This window comes from Protopterus annectens, chromosome 9.part0, assembly GCF_019279795.1.
Source record: "Protopterus annectens isolate FY-2018-M chromosome 9.part0, PAN1.0, whole genome shotgun sequence".
NCBI classification, from domain to species: Eukaryota; Metazoa; Chordata; order Ceratodontiformes; family Protopteridae; genus Protopterus; species Protopterus annectens.
The window spans coordinates 149412457-149434438 of NC_056743.1; the positions used below are offsets into that span (position 1 = coordinate 149412457).

A 21982-nucleotide genomic window follows, 5' to 3' on the forward strand; every position below is an offset into this window, starting at 1 on the left:
AGAAGTTTTTTTAAATGGGTGTAAAGTCTTCCCAAGGGAAAACAATCATTGTACACATCATCAATTACATTTAGAACAGGAGGTATGGCTAAGGGCCTATGCTGAGGCAAATGCAAAAGGTCCTTAATCTTTTCTAGAATCAGAGAAATCCTGACTTTGCCATTGAAAGTGCTCTCTCATGGAGTGTAAAGTCTCCCAAAGGAAAATTCTTCTGGAGGGAGGCAAGGATAGATTCCTCTGCATCTGAATCCTCATAAGGCGAGTAAGCCCCTTCCTGGTGGTCTGACAAATCAGATCCATCCGTGGAGTAATCTGAGGAGTGAGGTTCAGAGGGGTCAGTCCTGGGCCTTTTGTCTGGAGGAGGTTGAGAGGCCCTATCTGGGTGAGGTTGTGAACCCCTAATTAAGGAGATGAGGTCCTCAGCAAGGCTGAGGATCTGTGAACTAGAGGAAGGCCTCTGGGATGTAGATCTGGCAGGCAAAGCTTTTGAAAGTTTGGCAGCTTTAGCCCTGGAGAAGGCCTTAATAGACATAGAAGCTGGGGGCCTAGCTGCCCCACGTGCAGGGGTAGAAATGTCCAAAGGTATGGTGTCGGACAATTCCTGAACACTAGCTTCGGTAGGGAGATCTGAAGCCGACTCAGCCGGGGCCTCTCAGGCCTCGGTGGTCGGAAGTATGGTTTCGAAGTAGGAATCGCTGCGGACTCTGTTTCGCCGAAAGCGAGACACTTGCGGTAGGCCGCGCCCTGGCTTCAACCGAAACCGGGCCGCGAGTGTCGGTCCTTTTCCTGCGTTTTACCATATGCGAAGTCGGAGTCTCCGACGGCATTTTATAAGCAAAAGCGGCTCCAAAAAATTCCTCTGCAAACTCCGACCGATGTCTAAGAGTTCGTCGGTTGAAGGAGGCACAGGCTAAACAAGCTGATACGTCGTGGTCTGGGCCTAAGCAAGGAAGGCAGTAAGAATGGAAATCCTTATGAGGTATTTGTTTCCCACAAGTTAAACAATTATTTACTTTGTCTGACATCGGCTGAGGCAAGAAAGAGTCCCCAACGGGGTACTTAGCTTTTTTCGAAGTCTTCGGTAGCTGAAATCTCTGGATTTGACCGACCGGCACTTGTGAACAGCTTCTGCTTCAGGCACCGCGCGGCAAGAAAAACTGAGGAAAATGGCGTCGGCTGATGATTTTATACCCCAGACGCTCTGACGTCGGGGAAAGTGCGACATCAGCCGAGGCCAGACCCAGACTTTGGAATCCGGCCGACCGAAGGGCTGCCTGAGGCAGGACAACCCATATGTTATGACTGCAGATGCATCCTTGAAGGACATCTGTAGCATCCATAAAAAGTAAGTACTACAGTTTATGCTCAGGACTAGCAGAGGACTTGCACCAGCAAAGGCTTTCCTTTTTCCAAATTATGCTCGAGGATAAAGGAATGCAGCAGACTGCAATAAGCTATAAAGTGAATGCATCAAAACTTGGTTACATATTGCAAATTGTGCCAACCTATAGAAGACTCTGTAATAGATATTAGCATCACATTAAAACAAAAAAGTTTACTTAGATGTTAGATTAAAAAAAGAAAACACTATGCAACACAAACAGTGGTGGCACAAAGCAGTAGTGGTACAAGGATATGGTGAAGGAAGCAACTGCAAAGTGTTAGGGGGTGTGACTGAGAGACTAGCTGTTATTCTTCTGTCCTGAAATGCCAGAATAACATAAGCATTTTTTTTTCTTTTTTGCAGTAAAGAAAATGCATTCTATCCAACATTTCACAATATTTCATGTGCGTACTTGTAGGGAGCTACATTTTACATGATGGTATACACAATAGTGTAGAATTCCAAAAAAAGTAGTAGTTGCAACCCTGTTCACATCCCATCTTCTCTCAACATCCTCAAACTACAATGCCTACCAAAGATGTCAAGATACACGTTAGTGCTAGAAAGTAACTATACCTGTAACTTGGCCTCGTCATCATTGTAGCACTTGTGCTGAATATATGCTGCTCCTATTACCTGCATCTCAGAGTCAGAAGCAGAGAGGTACCGCACTGCTCCTTGCAAGTCTATGTTGTCAAACCTGTGGAGAAAAACACACATTTAAGGAGTGATAATGCTGTTTACTTAAGTGTTTCCTAATTTACCAACAATAGTTTAAAAGTGGTTCACTGCTTTACAAATGCTAAATGTGAACTATCGCCTTGTTAGCCATGCTATCACTTGAAGCTCATTTTAGCCAGTTATCCAAAGGTCCTGCTTATTCATTATAGCAATAGAGTATATACAATAAAGGGTCTATATCAGATTGTCGAAATGGCATTACAGTGAATGCCGTTTCGACGACACAAAGAAATCTGAAAACAGTGAAAGCTCAGGTCAGTGTTTTTTTTTCCTACGGAAAAAATTGCTTGGCCTGAGCTGTGACAGTATCCTTTACCCCACTGTAGTGTGAACTCGGAGTTGGTATATTTAGTTAGGGGGGCACAGCCCCCACATGGCGGGGGGTGTTAGGGGCAAAGCCCCCCCCCCACTTCGTAATGTTTTAACTAGTTCGTTGTGTATTGTTGGTCAACCAATGGGGTTTTGCTGTTTTTAGATTTCTCTGCCTCTGTGTCGTCTAAATGGCATTCGCTGTAATGCCGTTTCGACAGTCTAATATAGACCCAAAATAAAAAGCAGTTAACAGCAACAAGATTACTATACAGTGTTGCATAATAATAGCAAAGTTTTCTACTACATAAGGTGCATTTCAGCAAAAAAAAAAAAATAAAAAGAAAAAGAAAATAATCAAAGAATTTCTGTATACTCAGAAGTTTTACAGTTTTGATTTCATATTTCACATCAGCATTCCAATGGCATATTTCTCATATTTTATTTACTTTACTTTAACATTAACAACTGTACATGAACATTTACAATTATTGACTCTGTTGTACTACAAAACTCACATTAAAACATTCTAAATTTGAAAAGTGCTTGCAATGCAAAGAATGCTTTTTAAATACTTTTGCTTTCCGGCTTTGATCCACCTTCACATGGACTTGAAGGCTGTTGCATGGGTTCCATTATGTGCTCCCAATTTTCAGCAGAAGCTTAAACCAGACAAATAAAAAAGGCTGAAAGAAGCTTCAGACAAAAATATAATAAAACTTTCAAGCTCCTATGCAACACCCATGTAGGTAGTTCTGCTCCACCTCCTTACTTAAACATACTAACTACATACAGTCACACATTATACAGAAAAAAAGAAATAACTGTATGCATTACACCATCTCTGTGTCAATAGCAAACATATAGCTATGTGTTAAAAATTGGCAATTCTAAATTAATAAGTGGAAACACTTAAGACTTGTGGACCAGAAGGTCAACACACTTTTACCACTGCAGCAAATACAAGGGAGATATTGCTCCCTTATATTATTTTAAAACAAGTAAAATTTGCTTATATAGAAACATTCTAGTAACATAACACAATCTGGATTAAGGTATTGCTGATCAGTGCTAGGAACTTTTACAAAGAAAACAACTAAGTCCACGAAACCAAACAAAACTAGGAAATACACAAAAAAGCTCAAGGCTTCACAAACAGGTGCTGCATTTATGTTCGTACGAAAAATAAATGCAGCACCTGTTTTTAAAGGCTTGAGGGTTTTTTTTTTTTTTTTTTTTTTTTTTTTACAAAAAACTACACAAACTCTAAACAACTCTCCTTACCCCTGAAAAACATGGATATAAGCATTGACTCAGAGATCTGGTTCAAGACCACTGTGAGCACACAATCAGTGCAAGGCTGCAGTGCCTACCAAACATTCAGGCCAGTCACATTGGATGAAGGCACTAAAGGCAATGGGTGTCTCAACATTTGTGAACACACTTCCCCAGACTAGACAAGATAAAGATCCGGAACTCTTCCTTGTCCAACTTAACTACTAACGGGACCCCTTATCACATCATGGCTAATTACTGCTCCACCAAGTCCCCCCTCAGCTCACAACACCTACCAAACTAGTACTGAGTCCCTAAGCATAAAACCAAACACCATTCTCAGAGAGGGCTTCAACTACCCGTCCATTAACTGACAGATCATCAAACTTGTATGTTTGGAGATTTCTGAACTTCATCAATACAAACTCTCTGGTCCAGTTAGTCTGCACACCAACCTGGTTGAATTACATCCTGGATTTCATCATCAGCAGTATGAGACAGCTATGCTTCCTACCAATTTTAACTCCCTCCTTGGTCAACTCAGACCACAAACAAATCACATTCACCTCAAGACTGAAGCCAGAAATATCCTCCCATACATCTGCTGAATCCAAGTGAGACAGCCTAGCTAAATTAAACATCCCCTTCCAATTCAATGACCCCATTGCTTATGTGGAATCCTTTACTGCTTTTGCCCCCTCCAAAGTAAATATAATACTAAATTAAAAAAAATAAATCACTGTGGTGGAACACAAATACAAAACAGGCTCTATGACAAAAAAGAAAAACTCATCATATGCAAAACTAAGTGTGACTCAAAATTAAAAAAAAAAAAAAAAAAAAAAAAAAAAAATACTCTTGCTAAACCTAGCAAGGAATTCCAAACCCTGATCAAATCAGGGTTAGACGAAGTAAAAATCGTTCAAAGAATAATCATAAAGTTCCCAAGTACATTAGAAAAGTACAGTTATGTGCACTTAATAAATATAGATGTTCAAGTGTATTCACTGTTGCAGTCCTGACTTGTGTGATTTCCTGCCGTGGAAGCCCTTGGCTGGCCCCACTACAAGAGAAAAATGTCCCTCCAACAACCGGCGGGTTCCTTAACTGATATCAGTATGCTTGGCTATAAGGGGAATCAGCCGGCACCATTAGCTCATTTTTTTTGCCCCCTAAAGGTAGAAGCCCCCACAGATGGGCCCTGATGTCTATGGTCTCGAACACTGAAACCTAAGAAAGGGAGGGGCAGGAAGAGGGTCCCCTGACTGAGAAGAAACTTGCCCAAGCTCACCCTGTAGGCTGGGGTGGAAGGAAGAGAAAGAATACTGCAACAGTGAATACACTCAAACATCTACATTTATAGTAAGTATACAAAAAATTCCTATGTTCTTTTGTATTTCACTATTGCAGTTATGACTAGTGGGATGATTCCCAAAGCTGACAAGGGGGATGGCAGATTATGGAGAGGTGAGAACGCCCTGCAAGATGGCAGTGTCAAATCCTGCTAAGGACTTGGTAAAGGCTGACAAATGGTAATGTTTGGTAAAGGTATGCACTGAAGATCAGGTAACAGCTTCCAAAAAATCTTTGGTGGGTACCCCTTTAAGGAAGGCAGCAGTTGCCCTAGGGGAGTGTGTCCTCACAGCATCAGCAGGCTTAGTATTACCCTTGGGCTTCTTCCCCTTATCTTTAGGAGTACCCTGGGAAGCAGAGCAATTGGAGGGAAGGTATACAGGAAAAAGCATGTCCAAGGAAAGATTAAGCATCTGTCTGCCAGGCTGACTCCATTATGTCCCTGGAGCAAAATTTTTCCAATTGAGCATTCTCCTTGGTGGAGAAAAGGTCTATTTGAGACACTCCCCATTTTTTGGCTATACTGAGAAATATTTCCAGATGCAGTTTTCACTCACTGGGGTCTGACAGGCTTCTGCTGAGATGGTCTGCTAGTTGGTAGTGCACACCTAGCAAGTATTGTGCCAAGAGATGTAATCTCAGTGAGTGTACAGTTTCCTAGACAGCCACTGCTAGGTGGCAGAGAGGTTAAGAGTATGCACCCCCCCCTCCAATTTATGCACCACATAACTGTGGTACTGCCTGTTTTCACTACTAGCACTCCTGGTTTCCATTTCTCTTTGAAGGCCATCAGGCCTTTTTGGACTGCCATAGGTTCTTTTAAATTTATATGAGTTTGTTTCTGAACTTGTGGTCCCACTTCTCTTGGATCTGGAAGTCTGCTTCACAGGCTACTTCTGAGGTGTCTGTAGTCAGTGTTTGTCCCAGGGGAGGGGTGAATATATAAGAGAGACTCAGGTTGAGGGACCAAGCCCGAGCCCACCATGCAAATTCCTCTCTGAGGTAAGGGATCAGTTTGATCTTGGCTGAGAGGGGCTGTGAGTGTTGGCACCACACATTTTTGAGGTACCATTGAAGTTTCCTCATGCATAGCCTGGCCAGGGGGATCATGAAGATGCAAGTGGCCATGTAACTCAATGCCATGAAGGTACTCTGGCTGTGAGAAAATCTCTGACCGTGATTTTTTTTTTTGGAAGAACAGAGTTGGGAATAAGACTTTGTCTTCAGGCAAAAAAACCTTCTGTAGGGTAGAATCCAGTATAACCCCCTAGGAATACAATCCTGCTTGAGGGGTCTGTATGGGATTTCTGTGCATTTATGGTGAACTTCAGGGAGCTTAACAGATTCTAGGTGAACAGCAAGTCTGAGTTGAGTTTTGTCATGCTTGCAGCCTGGATAAGACAGTCATCCAATCAGGGGTAAATCTGAACCCATTTTGTTCTGCAGAAGGCAATCAGAGGGGCTAAGCACTTTAAGACACTGGCAGCAGTAGACAAACCAAACGGCACAGCACAAAATTGATAGTGTCTGGTACCTACTCTGAATCACAAGTAGCTTCTGTGTAACTTCACTAAAGGGAATATGTAAGTATGCATCTTTTAAATCTAGGGTAACGATGAAGGTATTTGGAGAGACCATGGACAACAGTTTTTGAAGGGACAGCATCTTGAATTCTGAAACCTGTAGGAATTGGTTGAGCGGAGACAGGTCCAATACAGGCCGCCATTGTGTCCTCCTTTCTTGGAACCAGGAAAAGTCTCGAGTAAAAACCCCTTCCTTTTAAGTGCACTGGAACCAGTTCCACTGAGCCCTGAGCACAGAGCATCTCAATCTGGGTTAATGTCTCTGTTTTTTTGGTTTGGAGGGATGTCTGGGAAACCTTAGGACTTAAAGGGCTTCTTGAATTTGAGTTTTTAGCTCTCTGATATAAATGTTTAGCACCTACTGGTCTGTAATAATGAGGGCCCATTTCTTTTGGAATAGTGACAGGCTTCCTTCTAGTCTGAGACAGGAAGGATCAGGGATGAGTAATGGCTGTTCCCTGCCAGGGGACTGTGGTCTAGAACTACCTGACCTAGAAGTTCCTGAATGCCATTGTCTGGGCCTTCGGTGCGGACTCTGGCTCCTTTTCCTATGTGGCTTTCTTTACCTAGCTTTAGATTGGGAAGAAAAGGACCAATGCTTAGAAGGGTAGTTTTGAATGAAACATGGGGGTTGTACCTGCAGAAAGTCCTTAATGTCTGCATGGATTTGGCCTTACGCCCCGTTTTCTTGAGTACAGCCTCCACTTTGGGGTCAAAGAGAAAGTCCTTGTCTAAGGGGAGTCTAGGTTAGATTTAACATGCACTGGGAGGGCCTGCTTCCTCAGCAAATTGTGTCTTTCTGATGACAGATCCTGTAGCTGCAGCCCTGCTGAAGGCTTCCACAGCATCATACACAAAGTGCAGGGAGTAGTTTGCTACCTGAGAGCTGGAATTATAAAGGTCCAGTAACTCTTTAGAAAGCCTCATTCTTTATTGTCATAAGTTTCGGCTTCATCTTATCCAGTAAGGATACCTGGTATTTTATCACACTGAACTGGCAATTCAAGGCCTTCACAGAGAGGGTAGCAGAAGTGTAAATATTTTTGCCAAATCTATCTAGGGCCCTACTTTCATTACCTGAAGGCAAGGGGTTTTTGGAGGACCTGATTTTGGCTCCTTTAGGGTGAGGGGGTCACAATCTCTGGGTCAGCTACATGATTCCTGAAGAGATGTTTGTGTGAATCCAGAACCCTATAAAACTTGTCAGTCTTTCTAGGAGCAAGAGGCAGGGTGTCTGGTTTCAAAGAAGAGCCTTGGCATACATCATCCACTACCTCTAAAACAGGAAGTACGGCAAAGTGTTTATGTTTTGGGAGGTTTAGAAATTCCCTTATCCTTTTCTTGGACTGAGGAATTTTGGGCTTCCCACTGGAAGTGTTCCCTCAATGTGTGCAGGGTTTCCCCGAAGGAAATATCCTCAAGAGGGGAAGCAGAAGCCAAGTTCTCCTATGAGTCTGAATCTTCAAATGAGGCAATGGAAGGACACCTTTCAAAGACAGAATCCTCCTTATCAGAATCCCCACCTGAATCAAAAAGGTCAGAAAGGACTTCTGAAGAGTATCCTTTTTTCTTTTACCCAGGGAGGATTCAGGTGAGGGTTGTCTTGATGTAACAAGAGAGATAAGGTCTTCAGCCAATCTTACAAGACCGTACTAGTAAACATCTGAATGGGAGCCAGTAGGCCTAGGCTGGGGCTGGGAGGTCACTGCTTTTCTAGGAATGTCCATCAGTTTAGGCCTGATGGCAACAACTGATGAAGCAAGGGTGCCCAGCTTACATGGGAGAAATGATAGCTGCAATGCCCTGGCACTGCAAGCAAGCCTCAGTTTTGGTGCAGTTGTCGGAAGCTGAGGCCTTCAAAGTGGTTCCAGATCCAACTGATGAACTGAGTTCTACGGCTTGAAAGGATGTTGATAGACCAGAAGACATATCAGACTCCAAATGGGTTTTAATTGAGGCCTGTGCCATCACCTCAGTCATGGAAGGGCCTGCAAAAGTGCCTCACCTTCTTCAGCGATAATAAGCCTAGGAGAGCTGGCTGACAGTGTGCTGGCATCATCCAAGGCCCTAAAAGCCTGAGTGTTCTTCCTTCTCCCTTTTCCACTTAGGGACATCTTCAAATGGACTTTTGAATGCCATAGGAAGTAAACAGCTTAAAGACTCACTGAGGTGCTCAGTCAAAATCTCAGTCCTACTATTAAATTGGGCGCAAAAGCAGTTGGGAACATCGTGATCTGGACCCAAGCAAATAACACAGAAGAAATGGATGTCCTGGTATGGAAGCTGTTTGCCACAATGGAGTCCATTAGTTTTTGCTCATTAGTCAAAAAATGCAAAAAAAAAAAGTTCCACAACAAGGTACTTAGCTTTGTGGAGTTTTCTTTCTCTGGTGTGGACTGACCAATACCCTGACTGGAACTCTGCACTGAACTGTTAGGGACAAGGAAGAACTGAGCTCATGGTGCCAGCCAACTCCCCATATACCCAAGCATACATATTAGGGCATCTGTCGGCTGTTGGAGGATGGAGTTTTTTCTCCTGTTGTCAGGCCAGCCAAGGGCTTCCATGTTGGGAAATCCCACAAGTCATGACTGCAATAGTGAAACACAAAGAACATCCTTAGAAACAATGCCCAGCACTGCACAGAGCCAACAATAAATATCACATACACAAATCCAGAGGCCATAGGCAATCTACCAGTGGGATAAACCTTACACATCCCCTTCTCCAAGAATATATTTCTAGTTGAATTTACACCCCTCCCTAAAACCTCCCATGAACAAGTCCTCAAAGCACTATCTAATGCCAAGAACACTAATTCTTTGGGGTGGGATAAAATACTAGGCTGCTTACTGGCCAGCCTGAAATAGGACCCATCAGGCTACATACAGAGCCTATTCAATGCGCACCTCCAAGCAGGCTTTGTGTGGGATGAAAGGACAGCAACTGTCATCCCCTTGCGCAAAATCAATGATCCAAGAAATTAAAAACCCATAAAGTCTGACCAGCCTCATCTGTAAGGCAATAGAAAGGGATCATTATGTAATTAATAAAAAAGTAGGTAACCTACAAACTCTTGAACAAAGCCAGTCTGGATTTGTCAAGTGTAGATTCTACCTACTTAACCAGTGGATGAGGGCAAATCAGTACACAGCACATATTTAGACTTCATAAAGGCATTTGACAGCATCCCACATTCAGGTATTACAGGTAAACTAGCACCAGCTGGATATTAATCCCAATGAAATTCATCAGATAGCAAATTGGTTCACAGACAGAACCAAAGAAATTAGGACTGGCTGCTCTACCTCCTCCAAAAGACCCGTCACTCCCAGTGAACACCAACAACCCCCCAAGAGGGCTTTCCCCAAACCAATAGCTGGTGTCAAAACCATGGACTGAAATTAAATTCCAAGAATTGCAATCTTTGGCAAGCACAAATTCCATTTTAACTATCACTATGACAACACACCCTTGAAAACTGATCCAGTAGTTAAAAACCTGGGAACCTATATAGACAAAGTACAGTTGTGTACCTACCATAAATGTAGATGTTCGAGTGTATTCACTGTTGCAGTCATTACACTTGGATTATCCTGCTGGCAGGTGACACGCATTCGGCCTGAGTTCCAAAGTCTTGGTCCGGCGTCGGTTGCTGTCACCTCTTCCCTGACGTCAGTGCACCAGGGGTTATAAAAGTTGCAACCAACGCCATTTTCTTCAGTTTTTCTTGCCCCAGATGTCAGGTGCCCCCAGATATGAAGGCTGAAAAGACAAAAATATGCCAAACAACCATGCATATATTACTACAAACATTTCCTTCATCTACAAGCAAATACACCACATAGGTTGTATAGAGTTGAAGAAGTATAGAATAGTCCCAGCAAAGAGGGGAATGGTGGGTGGGTAACCGGGACTGCAACAGTGAATATACTTGAACATCTACATTTATGGTAGGTACACAACTGTACTATGTTCATCGTGTTTCACTGTTACAGTCATTACACTTGGGTAGAATCCCAAAGCTGAGGTTGGGTGGCTGGGTCTAGATTGGATTTGGCGAGGCTAACAAGCCCTGCAGAACTGCAGTGGCAAAGCCTGCTCTGGATTTGAAATATTGAGGTAGGTGGTAGTGCTTGGTAAAATTGTGCACGGAGCTCCAGGTTGCAGCTTCTAAAATGTCCTTGGTTGGTACCCCTCTGAGGAAAGCTGCTGAAGTGGCTGCTGCTCTGGTAGAATGAGGCCTAATGCCCTTAGGCACAGATTTGCCATGTTGTGCATAACAGAAGCGGATGCAGTGTCCTATCCATTTGGAGATTGTCTGCTTTGTAATAGGTTTTCCTTGTGATCCTGCAGCATATGCTACAAACAGTTGCTCAGTTTTTCTGAAAGCTTTTGTTGTGTCCAAGTAAAATCGTAGCTGCCTGTGTATATCCAAAGCAGCTACCCCTTTATTCTGGGGATTTGGGTAGAAAGTAGGCAAATGAATGGTTTGGTTTAAGGCCACATTGGAGACCACTTTTGGCATTAATGTTGGGTTCGTCCTTAGAGAAACCCTGTCCTGGTGAAAAATGAGGAAAGGTTCCACAGCCATCAATGCCTGTAACTCTGAGACTCTTCTTGCTGAAGTTATTTCTAGGAGCAGAGCAGTTTTCCATGACAAGAATTTTAGATCTGCTGTGCTGGCTGGTTCAAATGGAGGCAGTGTTAGTTTTTCTAAAACAAAATTGAGATCCCAAGTAGACACTGGTGCTCTCCTATGGGGTCTTATATTCTTTGCCCTCTGAGGTACTGTCGTAGTAGAGGATGTGAAAAAATTGGAGGATCCGTATTGTAATGAGCTGAAATGGCAGAGGCATGGATTTTAATAGATGAAAAAGATAGGGCTTTGTCCAACATCTCAGTTAGGTATTGCAAAATCTGAGGAATATTAGGGACCAGTGGGTTGAGCCCTTGTGCCTGGTTCCAAGCACAGAATCTCTTCCATTTTTCTGCATAAGATTTCCGAGTGCTGGGTCTCCTGGCTTCCAAAATTACATCCATAACAGCTTTAGAGAGAGGTGCAGTCTGAGTGGCCACATTATCTGCCATGCTGCCAGGTTTAAGGTTTTGAGTTGACTGTGCAGAATCTGATTGTTTTGCTGTGTCAGAAGATGAGGGATTTGAGGTAGAGACCAAGATGGGCCTTGGGACACGGTCTTTAGGATTGGATACCAGTGCTGGTGTGGCCAGTCTGGTGCAATCAGGATCATCTTTGGCCACTCTTGTCTGACTTTTAGAAGCACCTTGGTGAGAAGAGGCATTGGAGGGAAAGCACAGACTGTCAGGTTTTTCCAGCTGAATGATGCAGCATCCACTTTCCATGGTTGAGAGTGATAAGTCCTTGTGCAAAATTTCTGTATTTGGTAATTGTGAGGAGAGGCAAAAAGATCTATGTCTGGGCATCCCCATTCCCTTGTTATCATGTTGAACACTTGTGGATCTAGCTTTCCATTCGTGAGGATCCATGAGATTTCTGCTTAGTTTGTCTGCCAGTGTATTTTTTGTTCCTGGCAGGAATTGTGCTTGCAGATGTACCTGGTAGGTCAGTGCAGTGTTCCACAAAGTCATGGCTTGTCTGCACAGGGGATAGGAATGTGTGCCCCCTTGCTTGTTTATGTACCACATAACTGTGGTACTGTCCATCTTTATTAATAGTTGTCCTGGATGTATTAGGTCCTTGAAGGCTGTCAGGGCATTCTGTACAGCTAGCATCTCTTTTTGATTGATGTGCAGATGCATTTGTTCCTTGGGTCACGTGCTCTGAATACATTTTCCTGCCATATCTGCTCCCCAGGCATAATCCGATGCATCCGTTATCTGCCTGGCTGTTGGTAAGGTGAAAGGCTGTTCCTTGTTGTGGTGACAGGCCTGGGACCACCATCAAAACTCCTGTTGTAGGCAGGGAATCAAGGTTATGATTGTCTCTAGGCTGTGACAATGTCGAGTCCAAACACTTTTTAGATACCATTGTAGTTTCCTCACATGCAGTTTGGCACATGGAATTAGTAGAAGGCAAGATGCCATGAAACCCAGGGCCTGCAGAATTTTTCTTGCAGGGAGCTGGGTCTCTGTTGCCATCATTTGAAAGTAATGAGTCAGTTGCCTTTGTTTGTCTGGCGTGAGATAAGCCATCTGGGCAGTTGTATTTAAGCTTGCACCCAAGAATATTATCGCTTGAGAGGGCACTAGTTTTGATTTATTTTCGTTTTCTGTGTACCCTAGGCAAATTAGCAATTTTTTTACGAATGCCAGGTGCTTTAGAAGAATGTCCTTGCTCTCTGCTTGAATAAGGCAGTCGTCCAAGTAGGAATATATTTGGATTCCTTTTTGTCTGCAAAATGCAATTACTGGTGCCAGGCATTTTGTGAAGATCCTGGGCGCAGTAGATAAGCCAAAGGGCAGTGCAGAGAACTGGTAATGCATTGAGCCTGCTATCAATCCGAGGTATCTTCTGCACGACTGTCTGATTGGGACGTGCAGGTATGCCTCTTTGAGATCCAAAGTAACTAGCCAAGCCTCCTTGCCCAGCATGGGCAGAGGTTGTTGTAGTGTTAACATTTTGAATTTTGGAACATCCAGGAAAGTATTTAGGATTGACAAGCCAGTATTGGTCACCAGGCTTTGTCTTTTCTGAGTACTACGAAAAGGCGTAAGTAAAATCCTTGGCCCTGTTCCTCTTGCGGAACTTTTTGAATAGCTCCCATATCCATAAGAGCAGCAATCTGTTTTTGTGCCTCTGCCCATTGGTTTTGTGGCAGGTTTGGCATACCTTTTGGTTTGGAAGCATGTGGAAGTGGAACCTGTACCCCTGAGAAACTATATTCAACACGCATTGGTCTTGGGTGATTATGTGCCAATTTTTTGAGAAAAGTGCTAGCTTTCCCCCTAGTGGTGCTGTCAACTGGTAAGAGCTTGGCATTTGTAGAGGGAAGTCATTGTAACTGTCTCCTGTAAGGTTGTGATTTGTCTTCTCCTCCCTTGGGGGCTGAAGCACCCCATTGTTTAGGTCTGTAGGAGCTTTGGGGCTGAGATCTGCCTCTTGGGCATCTGTGTCTGCCTCTTTGTGGGCCTGACACTGGAAAGGATCAATTTTTTTGAAGGCCAGTTTCTGCTAAATCTAGGTGGTTGAACCTGTAAGAAATCTTTTACAGTTTGCATTGACTTTGCTTTATCCTCCAGTTTCTTTAACACCTCTTCTGCCTTAACACCAAACAAAGTATCGTGCTGTAGTACAGCATCCAATAATTTTACTTTAACATGGTCAGGTAAACTTTGTTCTTTCAACCAAGCATGTCTTCGAATAACTGAGCCTGTAACTGCGGCTCTACAAGAAGCCTCGATTGAATCAAAACCACACTGCAGAGTATGCTTTCCCACTTGTTCAACTGCATGCAATAAAGCCTGCATTTCTTTGCTGTCAGGACTTTCTATATTTGTAATCATTTTCTGCTTTAACAATGACATGAGATACTGTTGATATTTAAGCATGTGAAACTGACAATTTAAAGCTCTTACAGCTAAAGTAGCAGAGGTGTAAACTTTTTTCCCCCATCTGTCCAGAGCTCTGGAATCCCTATCTGAGGGGACAGGATTTTTGACAGTAGAAGCTTTAACCCCCTTAGGACCCAGAGAAATTGTTTCTGGATCTGCAGCGAGGTTTTTGTAAAGAAATTTATGAGAGTCGGGGACCCTGTAGTACCCGTCTGGCTTTACTGGTGCAGGGGGTAAAGAATCTGGAGACACACTGGATTCAGAAAAAAACAATCTACAATATCAAGCACAGGGGGGATAGCCAGGGTCTTGTGCTGAGGCAATAAAAGGAAATCTCTGAGCCTTTTCTTGAATTCTGAGTAATCTTGGCTCTCCCAATGGAAATGCTCCCTCATGGTGTGTAGGGTTTCCCCAAAAGAGTAATCCTCAGGCGGTAGAATAGCCCTGGTCAGAAGAAGAATCAGAGGAAATGGAAACCTGATCAGAGGAATCATAATCAGTGTCTTGCCTAGGCCTTTTGTTAGGAGGGGGATGGGAACCCCTGATTAAAGTAATTAGGTCTTCGGCCATTTTAAGCATCTGTTTCTTTGGCATGGATGACTGTTCTGGAAAATACTGCACTTGTTTCCTTGTCTTTAATGGTGTTTTTGACTTTGCCTTTGCTGCTGTAGTAGCTTTAATTGTAAGCTGTGAAGGTCTGAAAACACCCTCAGAAGCCGGGTGCCTGCTCAGTGGCTCCGGACCCATCTGAGAGTATGGTTTCTGTAGTCCCAATACCTTGAGTTTCCACAGGCCTTGGTGTCTCTCCACGTGGCTTTCAGTTATGGCCTGTGGCTCTGAGGTAGCGGGTGTCAGGGGCTGGGAAAGCGCCTCACTGAGAACCAGCAACTGGCCTAGAAGAGGCTTAGTCTTCGGTTTTGGACCTCGGATGCCTGTCTTTTTCTTTGTCTTTGCGTTTTTTATATATTCCGGTCGTCGGTTGTTCCGACGGCATTACATAATTAAATCTTCGTCCAAAATAATGAAATGCAAAATCAAACAGACGTTTAATAGTGCGTTTATTGAATTTAGCACAAAACCGACAACTGGTAACGTTGTGCTCAGGGCCTAGGCAAGGTATGCAGTAAGAGTGAAAGTCGTTATGAGGTATTTGCTTCCCACAAGAAATTCAATTATTAACTTTTACTGACATCGGTCTGGAGCAAGAAAAAGTTTCCCCAACGGGGTACTTAGCTTTATTGAAGACTTCGGTTCTGAAATTCAATTTTGAAAATCTCAGGAGTCGGCCGACCGGCACTTGCAAACTGATTTTGCTTCGGGTACCGCACGGCAAGAAAGACTGGAGAAAATGGCATCGGTTGCAACTTTATACCCCTGGCGCACTGACGTCAGGGAAGAGGCGACAGCAACAGACGCCGGACCAAGACTTTGAAACTCGGGCCGGCCGCAGGTCGCCTGCCAGCAGGATAACCCAAGTGTAATGACTGCAACAGTGAAACAAGAACATCCAACTGTCCTTTAATCACCATGTATCCAATAATGAAAGAAAGCTCTTTTTTACTTCACAGCTTATTACTAAAGGTATGGCATCCATATCCAGGGATGTGATCATTCCACTGTAGTCTGCACTCATCAAGCTGATCATAAGAGTATAATGCACCTTCCTAAACATCGAACACAACTTAAATGCATGCAAAACTTCCTAAGAAAATCAAGGACCTAAATCATAAAAACTACGACGAATGCTTCAAAGCCTTATCCACCTTCTAGGTATCATACAAGCTACTGACAGACACTCTCTGCCTAATATACATAGCCTCAACAAACCACATCCTGTCAGACCTACTGTACATTCACAAATCCACTGGGGGCATAAACACCTGTTCAACATATCTAAGTCTATTTTGCAATATAAATAGAACACGCTGGAGGGATAGATGCATCACAGAAAAAAACACTTCTTTGGAATCACCATCCTCCTCACATAAAGCAAACTACTTCTCTTGACACTATTCAAATCTAACTTGAAAAAATGGATGGGTTAATCACAAATTCACCCATGGTTTATGGGTTCCTATTATATAATCGAAGACACAATCCTTCAAATGAGTCTTAAATCGAACCTGAAAGCATGAAACAGCAAAATAGCAAAACGGCATACAAGTGATTTCTTTCCCTGGGAAAGAAATCGGTTGGCCGCCTCCGTTACGTTGCCATTTTCCTCACTGTAGTGCGATCTCAGAGTTGGTATATTTAAGTGGGGGGTGCACAGCCCCCCAATTTATGTAATGTTTTGAAGTTTTTATTTTTTTGTGGAACATCGATTTTTTTTTTCCCTGGGGAATAAAATCGCTGTTCCATGTGTTCGGGATTGTAAGCTTTCGCTTACATGGGAATAGATAAATCAGCATTCGCTTTTTTAAGCGTTTGCTATTTAATATAGACCCTGGTTTATCACCTCATGCAACTCATGGATAGGGTCAACAGTTAAATGTTCTGAAGATCTCTAGGTTAAACTTACTTAGATATAAAGGGCCAAAAACTTCATGGGAATGTATAACTAGGCTTCTAAAGATCCTCATGGATCAACAGGCTTTTAAGTTATCTATGAAAATGAATCATGCTAAACAAGATGTGCTATCAGATCATGTCATGCTACAGACCCAACCCCAATGTCTCAAAAAAAATCATACAACATTCTTAAATATTCATAATGAACTCCACATAAGTAGGAATGGTGTTATCCCAGGTGATTTTTTAACTACCTAATCATTAATTATGGGACCTATACAATCAATATACTATATACACAGACATTCTTAGAATTTAAAAGGAAAACCTCCCTGCACCAGATTGTTAATGAACCTACTACAAAACAGAATATAACTAACCTGGTCAAAAACTTCACATCTAATTGTACCACCTTTCACAAGCCATCCCCCTTATTGGTAGTCAGACCACAAACTAGTAAACTTTTCCATAAAAATCTCTAAACCTTCATCAACAAATCTCACATAATTGAAGGAGTTCAAACATACAATTGTGGCACAATGCAAAGAGTTATACAAAAAAAAACGTTCTACTTGCACCTGGGCAAATGTACTAAATTAGCTGTCACAACTAAATCTAAGAAAATGGGGAAGTTTAAAAGAAGACCACCATGGTGGTCCTGAAGCATAAATAAACTATGTACTAAAGAGAAGAAAAGTACAGTTTTGTACCTACCATAAATGTAGATGTCCGATAGGTATGCATCTGCAGTCATCACATATGGGTTGTCCTGCCTCAGGCAGCCCTTCGGTCGGCCGGATTCCAAAGTCTGGTTCTGGCATCGGCTGATGTCGCCCTTTCCCCGACGTCAGAGCGCCTGGGTTATAAATGCATCAGCCGACGCCATCTTCCTCAGTATTTCTTGCCCCAGATGCCAGGTGCCCTCAAAGGAAGGCTAAATTTGGAGAAATGCAATAAATTCCAAACATGCACAGAAATATATATATATATATATATATATATATATATATATATATATATATATATATATATATATATATATAAAACAAATACACCATAATAGATAACCCCAGCTAGCTATGAGAGGAAAAGTACCCAATAAATACCAAAGAGGGAAGGAGGGAGGTAAACCTGACTGCAGATGCATACCTATCGGACATCTACATTTATGGTAGGTACAAAACTGTACTATGTCCTTCAAGGATGCATCTGCAGTCATCACATATGGGTAGAATACCACAGCCAATCTGGGGGTGGAGGATCTATGTAAAGGATGGTGTAGCTAAAATGCCCTGCAGGACTGCCGTAGCAAAGCCTGCTCTGGATCTGGAATATAAAGGCAAATTGTAATGTTTGGAAAATGTATGCACGGAGCTCCATGTAGCAGCTTCTAAAATGTCCTTGGTAGCCACCCCTCTTAAGAAGGCTGTGGAGGTGGCTGTGGCTCTGGTGGAATGAGGTCTAATGTTAGCTGGCACAGTTTTTCCATGAAAGGAATAACAAAAATGAATGCAATTCCCTATCCATTTTGAAATTGTCTGTTTGGAAATTGCTTTTCCTTGTGCACCAGCAGCATATGCTACCAACAGCTGGTCAGTTTTTCTGTAGCTTTTAGTTCTGTCCAAGTAGTAGCGTAACTGTCTGTGTATGTCCAGGGTGTGCAGAAGTTTCTCCCCTTTGTTTTGTGGATTTGGAAAGAAGGTAGGCAGGTGAATAGCTTGGTTTAATGAGACCCTGGATACCACCTTTGGCATAAATGAAGGACTGGTTCTCAATGAGACTCTGTCCTGATGAAAAATAAGAAATGGATGTACTGCCATGAGGGCCTGTAACTCAGATACTCTTCTTGCTGAGGTTATGGCCAGAAGGAAGGCGGTCTTCCAAGACGGGAACTGTAGTTCTGCAGATGCTGCTGGTTCAAAGGGAGGCAGAGTTAGTTTTTCCAACACGAAGTTAAGGTCCCAAGTAGGCACTGGAGGTTTCCTTGGAGGATTGATGTTTTTAATTCTTCTTAGAAACTGTCTTAGGAGAGGATGAGAAAAGACAGGTGGATCGGTATTGTACTCTGCTGAAATTGCTGAAGCATGAATTTTAATGGAAGAGTAAGACAGGCCATTGTGGAGCATTTCTGCCAAGTATTCCAGGATATGTGCCATGTTCATCACTGTCGCATCTAGGCCCTTTGTGGTGCTCCAAGTGTGAAATCTTTTCCATTTTGCTGAATATGCCTTTCTTGTGGAAGGCCGGCGAGCTTCCATGATGATATCCTTCACTCTCTTGGATAGCTTATCCTGAGGAGGAGTCAAGGTATTTTCCAGGCTGTTAGCTGCAAGGTTTTCAGGTTGGAATGCAGAGTTTTGTAATTGTGCTGTGTCAGGAGAAGTGGCCATTGAGAAAGAGGCCATGGTTTCGTGCGTGACATGCTCTTTAACAGTGGGTACCAGTGCTGTCTTGGCCAGTCCGGAGCTATCAGAATCACTTTTGGCTGCTCTGTCTTGATCTTCAGTAAGACCTTGGTCATTAATGGAAGAGGTGGAAATGCATACACTGTTAGAGTTCTCCAGCTGAAAGATAGGGAGTCCACTTTCCATGCTTGTGGGTGGTATGTCCTTGAGCAGAATTTCTTCAGCTGATGATTGTGGGGGGAGGCAAAAAGATCTATGTCTGGCCTTCCCCATGATTGTGTTACCTGTAGGAAGATGTCTGGGTGCAGCATCCATTCGTGTGCATCCATGATATTTCTGCTTAAGCTGTCCGCCAGTATATTGTCTTTTCCTGGCACAAACTGGGATTGCAGGTCTATATTGAGTTTCAAGGAAAGTTCCCATAGATTCATTGCCAGTCTGCAAAGAGGGTAGGAATGGGTGCCTCCTTGCTTGTTTATGTACCACATAACTGTGGTGTTGTCTGTCCTTATTAGCAGGTGGCCTTGATGCAGAAAGAGTTTGAAGGCCTCGATTGCATGTATCACTGCCAGCATTTCCTTTTGGTTTATGTGCATGCGTAGCTCCTTTTGTGACCATAGTCCTTGAATACATCTGCCCTCCATGTGTGCTCCCCAACCGTGGTCTGAAGCGCCCGTTGTAATGTTTTGGCTGGCTATTGGCTTGCTGAAGGGCAGACCCCTGTTTGACTGGCTTGCTTGAGCCCACCACAGAAATTCCTTTTGGAGGCATGGAATGAGTGGGATCAAAGTTTCTAAGCTGTGACTGTGCTGAGTCCATAAACTCCTTAGGTACCATTGTAGTTTCCTCAAATGCAGCCTTGCTTGTGGAATCAGAAGAATGCAAGATGCCATGTAACCCAGGGCCTGCAGGATTTTCCTTGCAGTCAGCTGAGTTTGTCTTGTCATATTCTTGAAGTAATCCGGTAGTTGTCTGTTTTTCTTCTGTGAGAAAAGCCATTTGGGTGGTTGTGTCTAGATCTGCACCCAGAAAAGTTATTCTTTGGGATGGAACAAGTCTTGATTTGTGAATGTTGACTGTATATCCCAAGGCCTGCAGTAGGTGGATGGCATAATTCAAGTCTTTTACCAAAGTTTGTTGGCTGTCCACTTGTATAAGGCAGTCGTCCCGACATGGGTATATTTGAATCCCCTGAAGTCTGCAGTGTGCAATTACTGATGTCAGGCATTTCGTGAATACTCTGGGCACAGTAGATAAGCCAAAGGGCAATGCTGAGAATTGACAATGCTCTGAACCTGCAAGAAATCTGAGGTGTCTTCTGCAACTTTGTCTGATAGGGACATGCAGGTATGCCTCCTTGAGATCTAGAGTCACCAGCCAAGACCCCTTGCCCAGCATGGGAAGGAGTTGCTGTAGAGTCAGCATTTTGAATTTTGGCACAATGAGATAAGTATTCAGTGCGGACAAGTCGAGAATAGGCCTCCATTGATTTTCTTTTCTTGGAACAAGGAATAGTCTGGAATAAAATCCTTGGCCTTGTTCTGAAAGAGGAACCTTTTCTATAGCTTTCATCTGCATTAAGTTGGAGATTTGTTTCAAAGCCTCTGCCCTTTGATTTGGTGGCAGGTCTGGCATGCCTTTTCTTTTGGCAATGTGTGAAAATGGAACCTGTATCCTTTGTCTATTATTTGCAGTGTCCATTTGTCTCTTGTAATACTGTGCCAATTTTCTGAGAATAAAGAAAGCTTTCCACCCAAAGGTGCTTCTAATTGAGCCCTGGTTGGCGGAGTCAAAGCAAAGTCATTGAGTCTGTCCTTGTGCAGCAGTTGTAGGTCCTGCACTACCTCTCTGGTTGAGAGGCTGCCATTGACGTCCTCTGTAGGAGCCTCTAGCTTGCCCTCTACCTCTGGCACACCTGTTCTTGCCTCTCTGAAATCTTTCTGTGTCCGGAAAGGACCAATTCTTGGTAGGCCAATTTCTGCCGAGTCTTGGTGGTTGGACATGTAGAAAATCTTTGACTGTTTGTACAGATTTTGCCTTTTCCTCAAATTTCTTTAAGACCTCCTGAGCAGTGGAGCCAAATAACTTTTGCTTTTCCAGTGGAGCATCCAGAAGCTTAGCTTTAACATGGTCTGGCAGAGATTGTTCCTTCAGCCAAGCATGCCTACGTATGACTGCACCTGTCATAGCTGACCTACATGAAGCTTCCAATGCATCATAACCACACTGTAAGAAATGGTTGCTAACCTGCTGGGAGTTATGTACCAGATCCTGAAGTGATTTGCGATCTAGGGGTTCAGGTGAAGACAGTTTCTTATGCAATTCATCTAACAAATACTCTTGGTACTGTATCATATGAAATTGACAATTTAATGCCCTCATAGAAAGAGTAGCAGAAGTATACACTTTTTACCCCATCTCTAAAGCCCTGGACTCCCTTTCAGAGGGAGTGGATTTTTAGTAGTGGCAGCTGCAACCCCTTTAGGGCCCTGGGAAATAGTTTCTGGATCAGCAGAGTGGGCCTTGTAAAGAAAAAGATGCAAGTCCGGGACCCTGTAGTACCTATCGGGTTTGACAGGGGCCGGAGGAAGAGTGTCAGGGGTTATGCTAGACTCAGAGTACACATCATCAATGACATTCAAAACAGGAGGAATAGCCAAAGGTCTATGCTGAGGTAAATGCAGAAAAGTTCTTAATCTTTTCCTGGAATCAGAGAATTCCTGGCCCTGCCATTTGAAATGCTCTCTCATAGTGTGAAGGGTCTCCCCGAAGGATAGTTCTTTAGGAGGGGAGGCCGAGGGGATTGATTCCTCTGCATCAGAATCCTCGTAGTCCGAGAGAGCACAGCCATCAGAGGCCTCCTCTGAGGAGTGGGGATCAGAGGGCTC

At 43.3% G+C, this 21982-nt stretch overlaps 1 protein-coding gene across 1 annotated transcript in view; it reads right to left on the bottom strand.

Moving 5' to 3' along the window:
* PKP3 (plakophilin 3) overlaps positions 1 to 21982 on the bottom strand; it is a gene marked incomplete in the record, with an annotated part of 642311 nt that overhangs the window by 252413 nt on the left and 367916 nt on the right. The window contains 1 exon segment of the mRNA XM_044082669.1: positions 1961 to 2084. Within this exon segment, the coding sequence (XP_043938604.1) occupies positions 1961 to 2084 (124 nt within the window).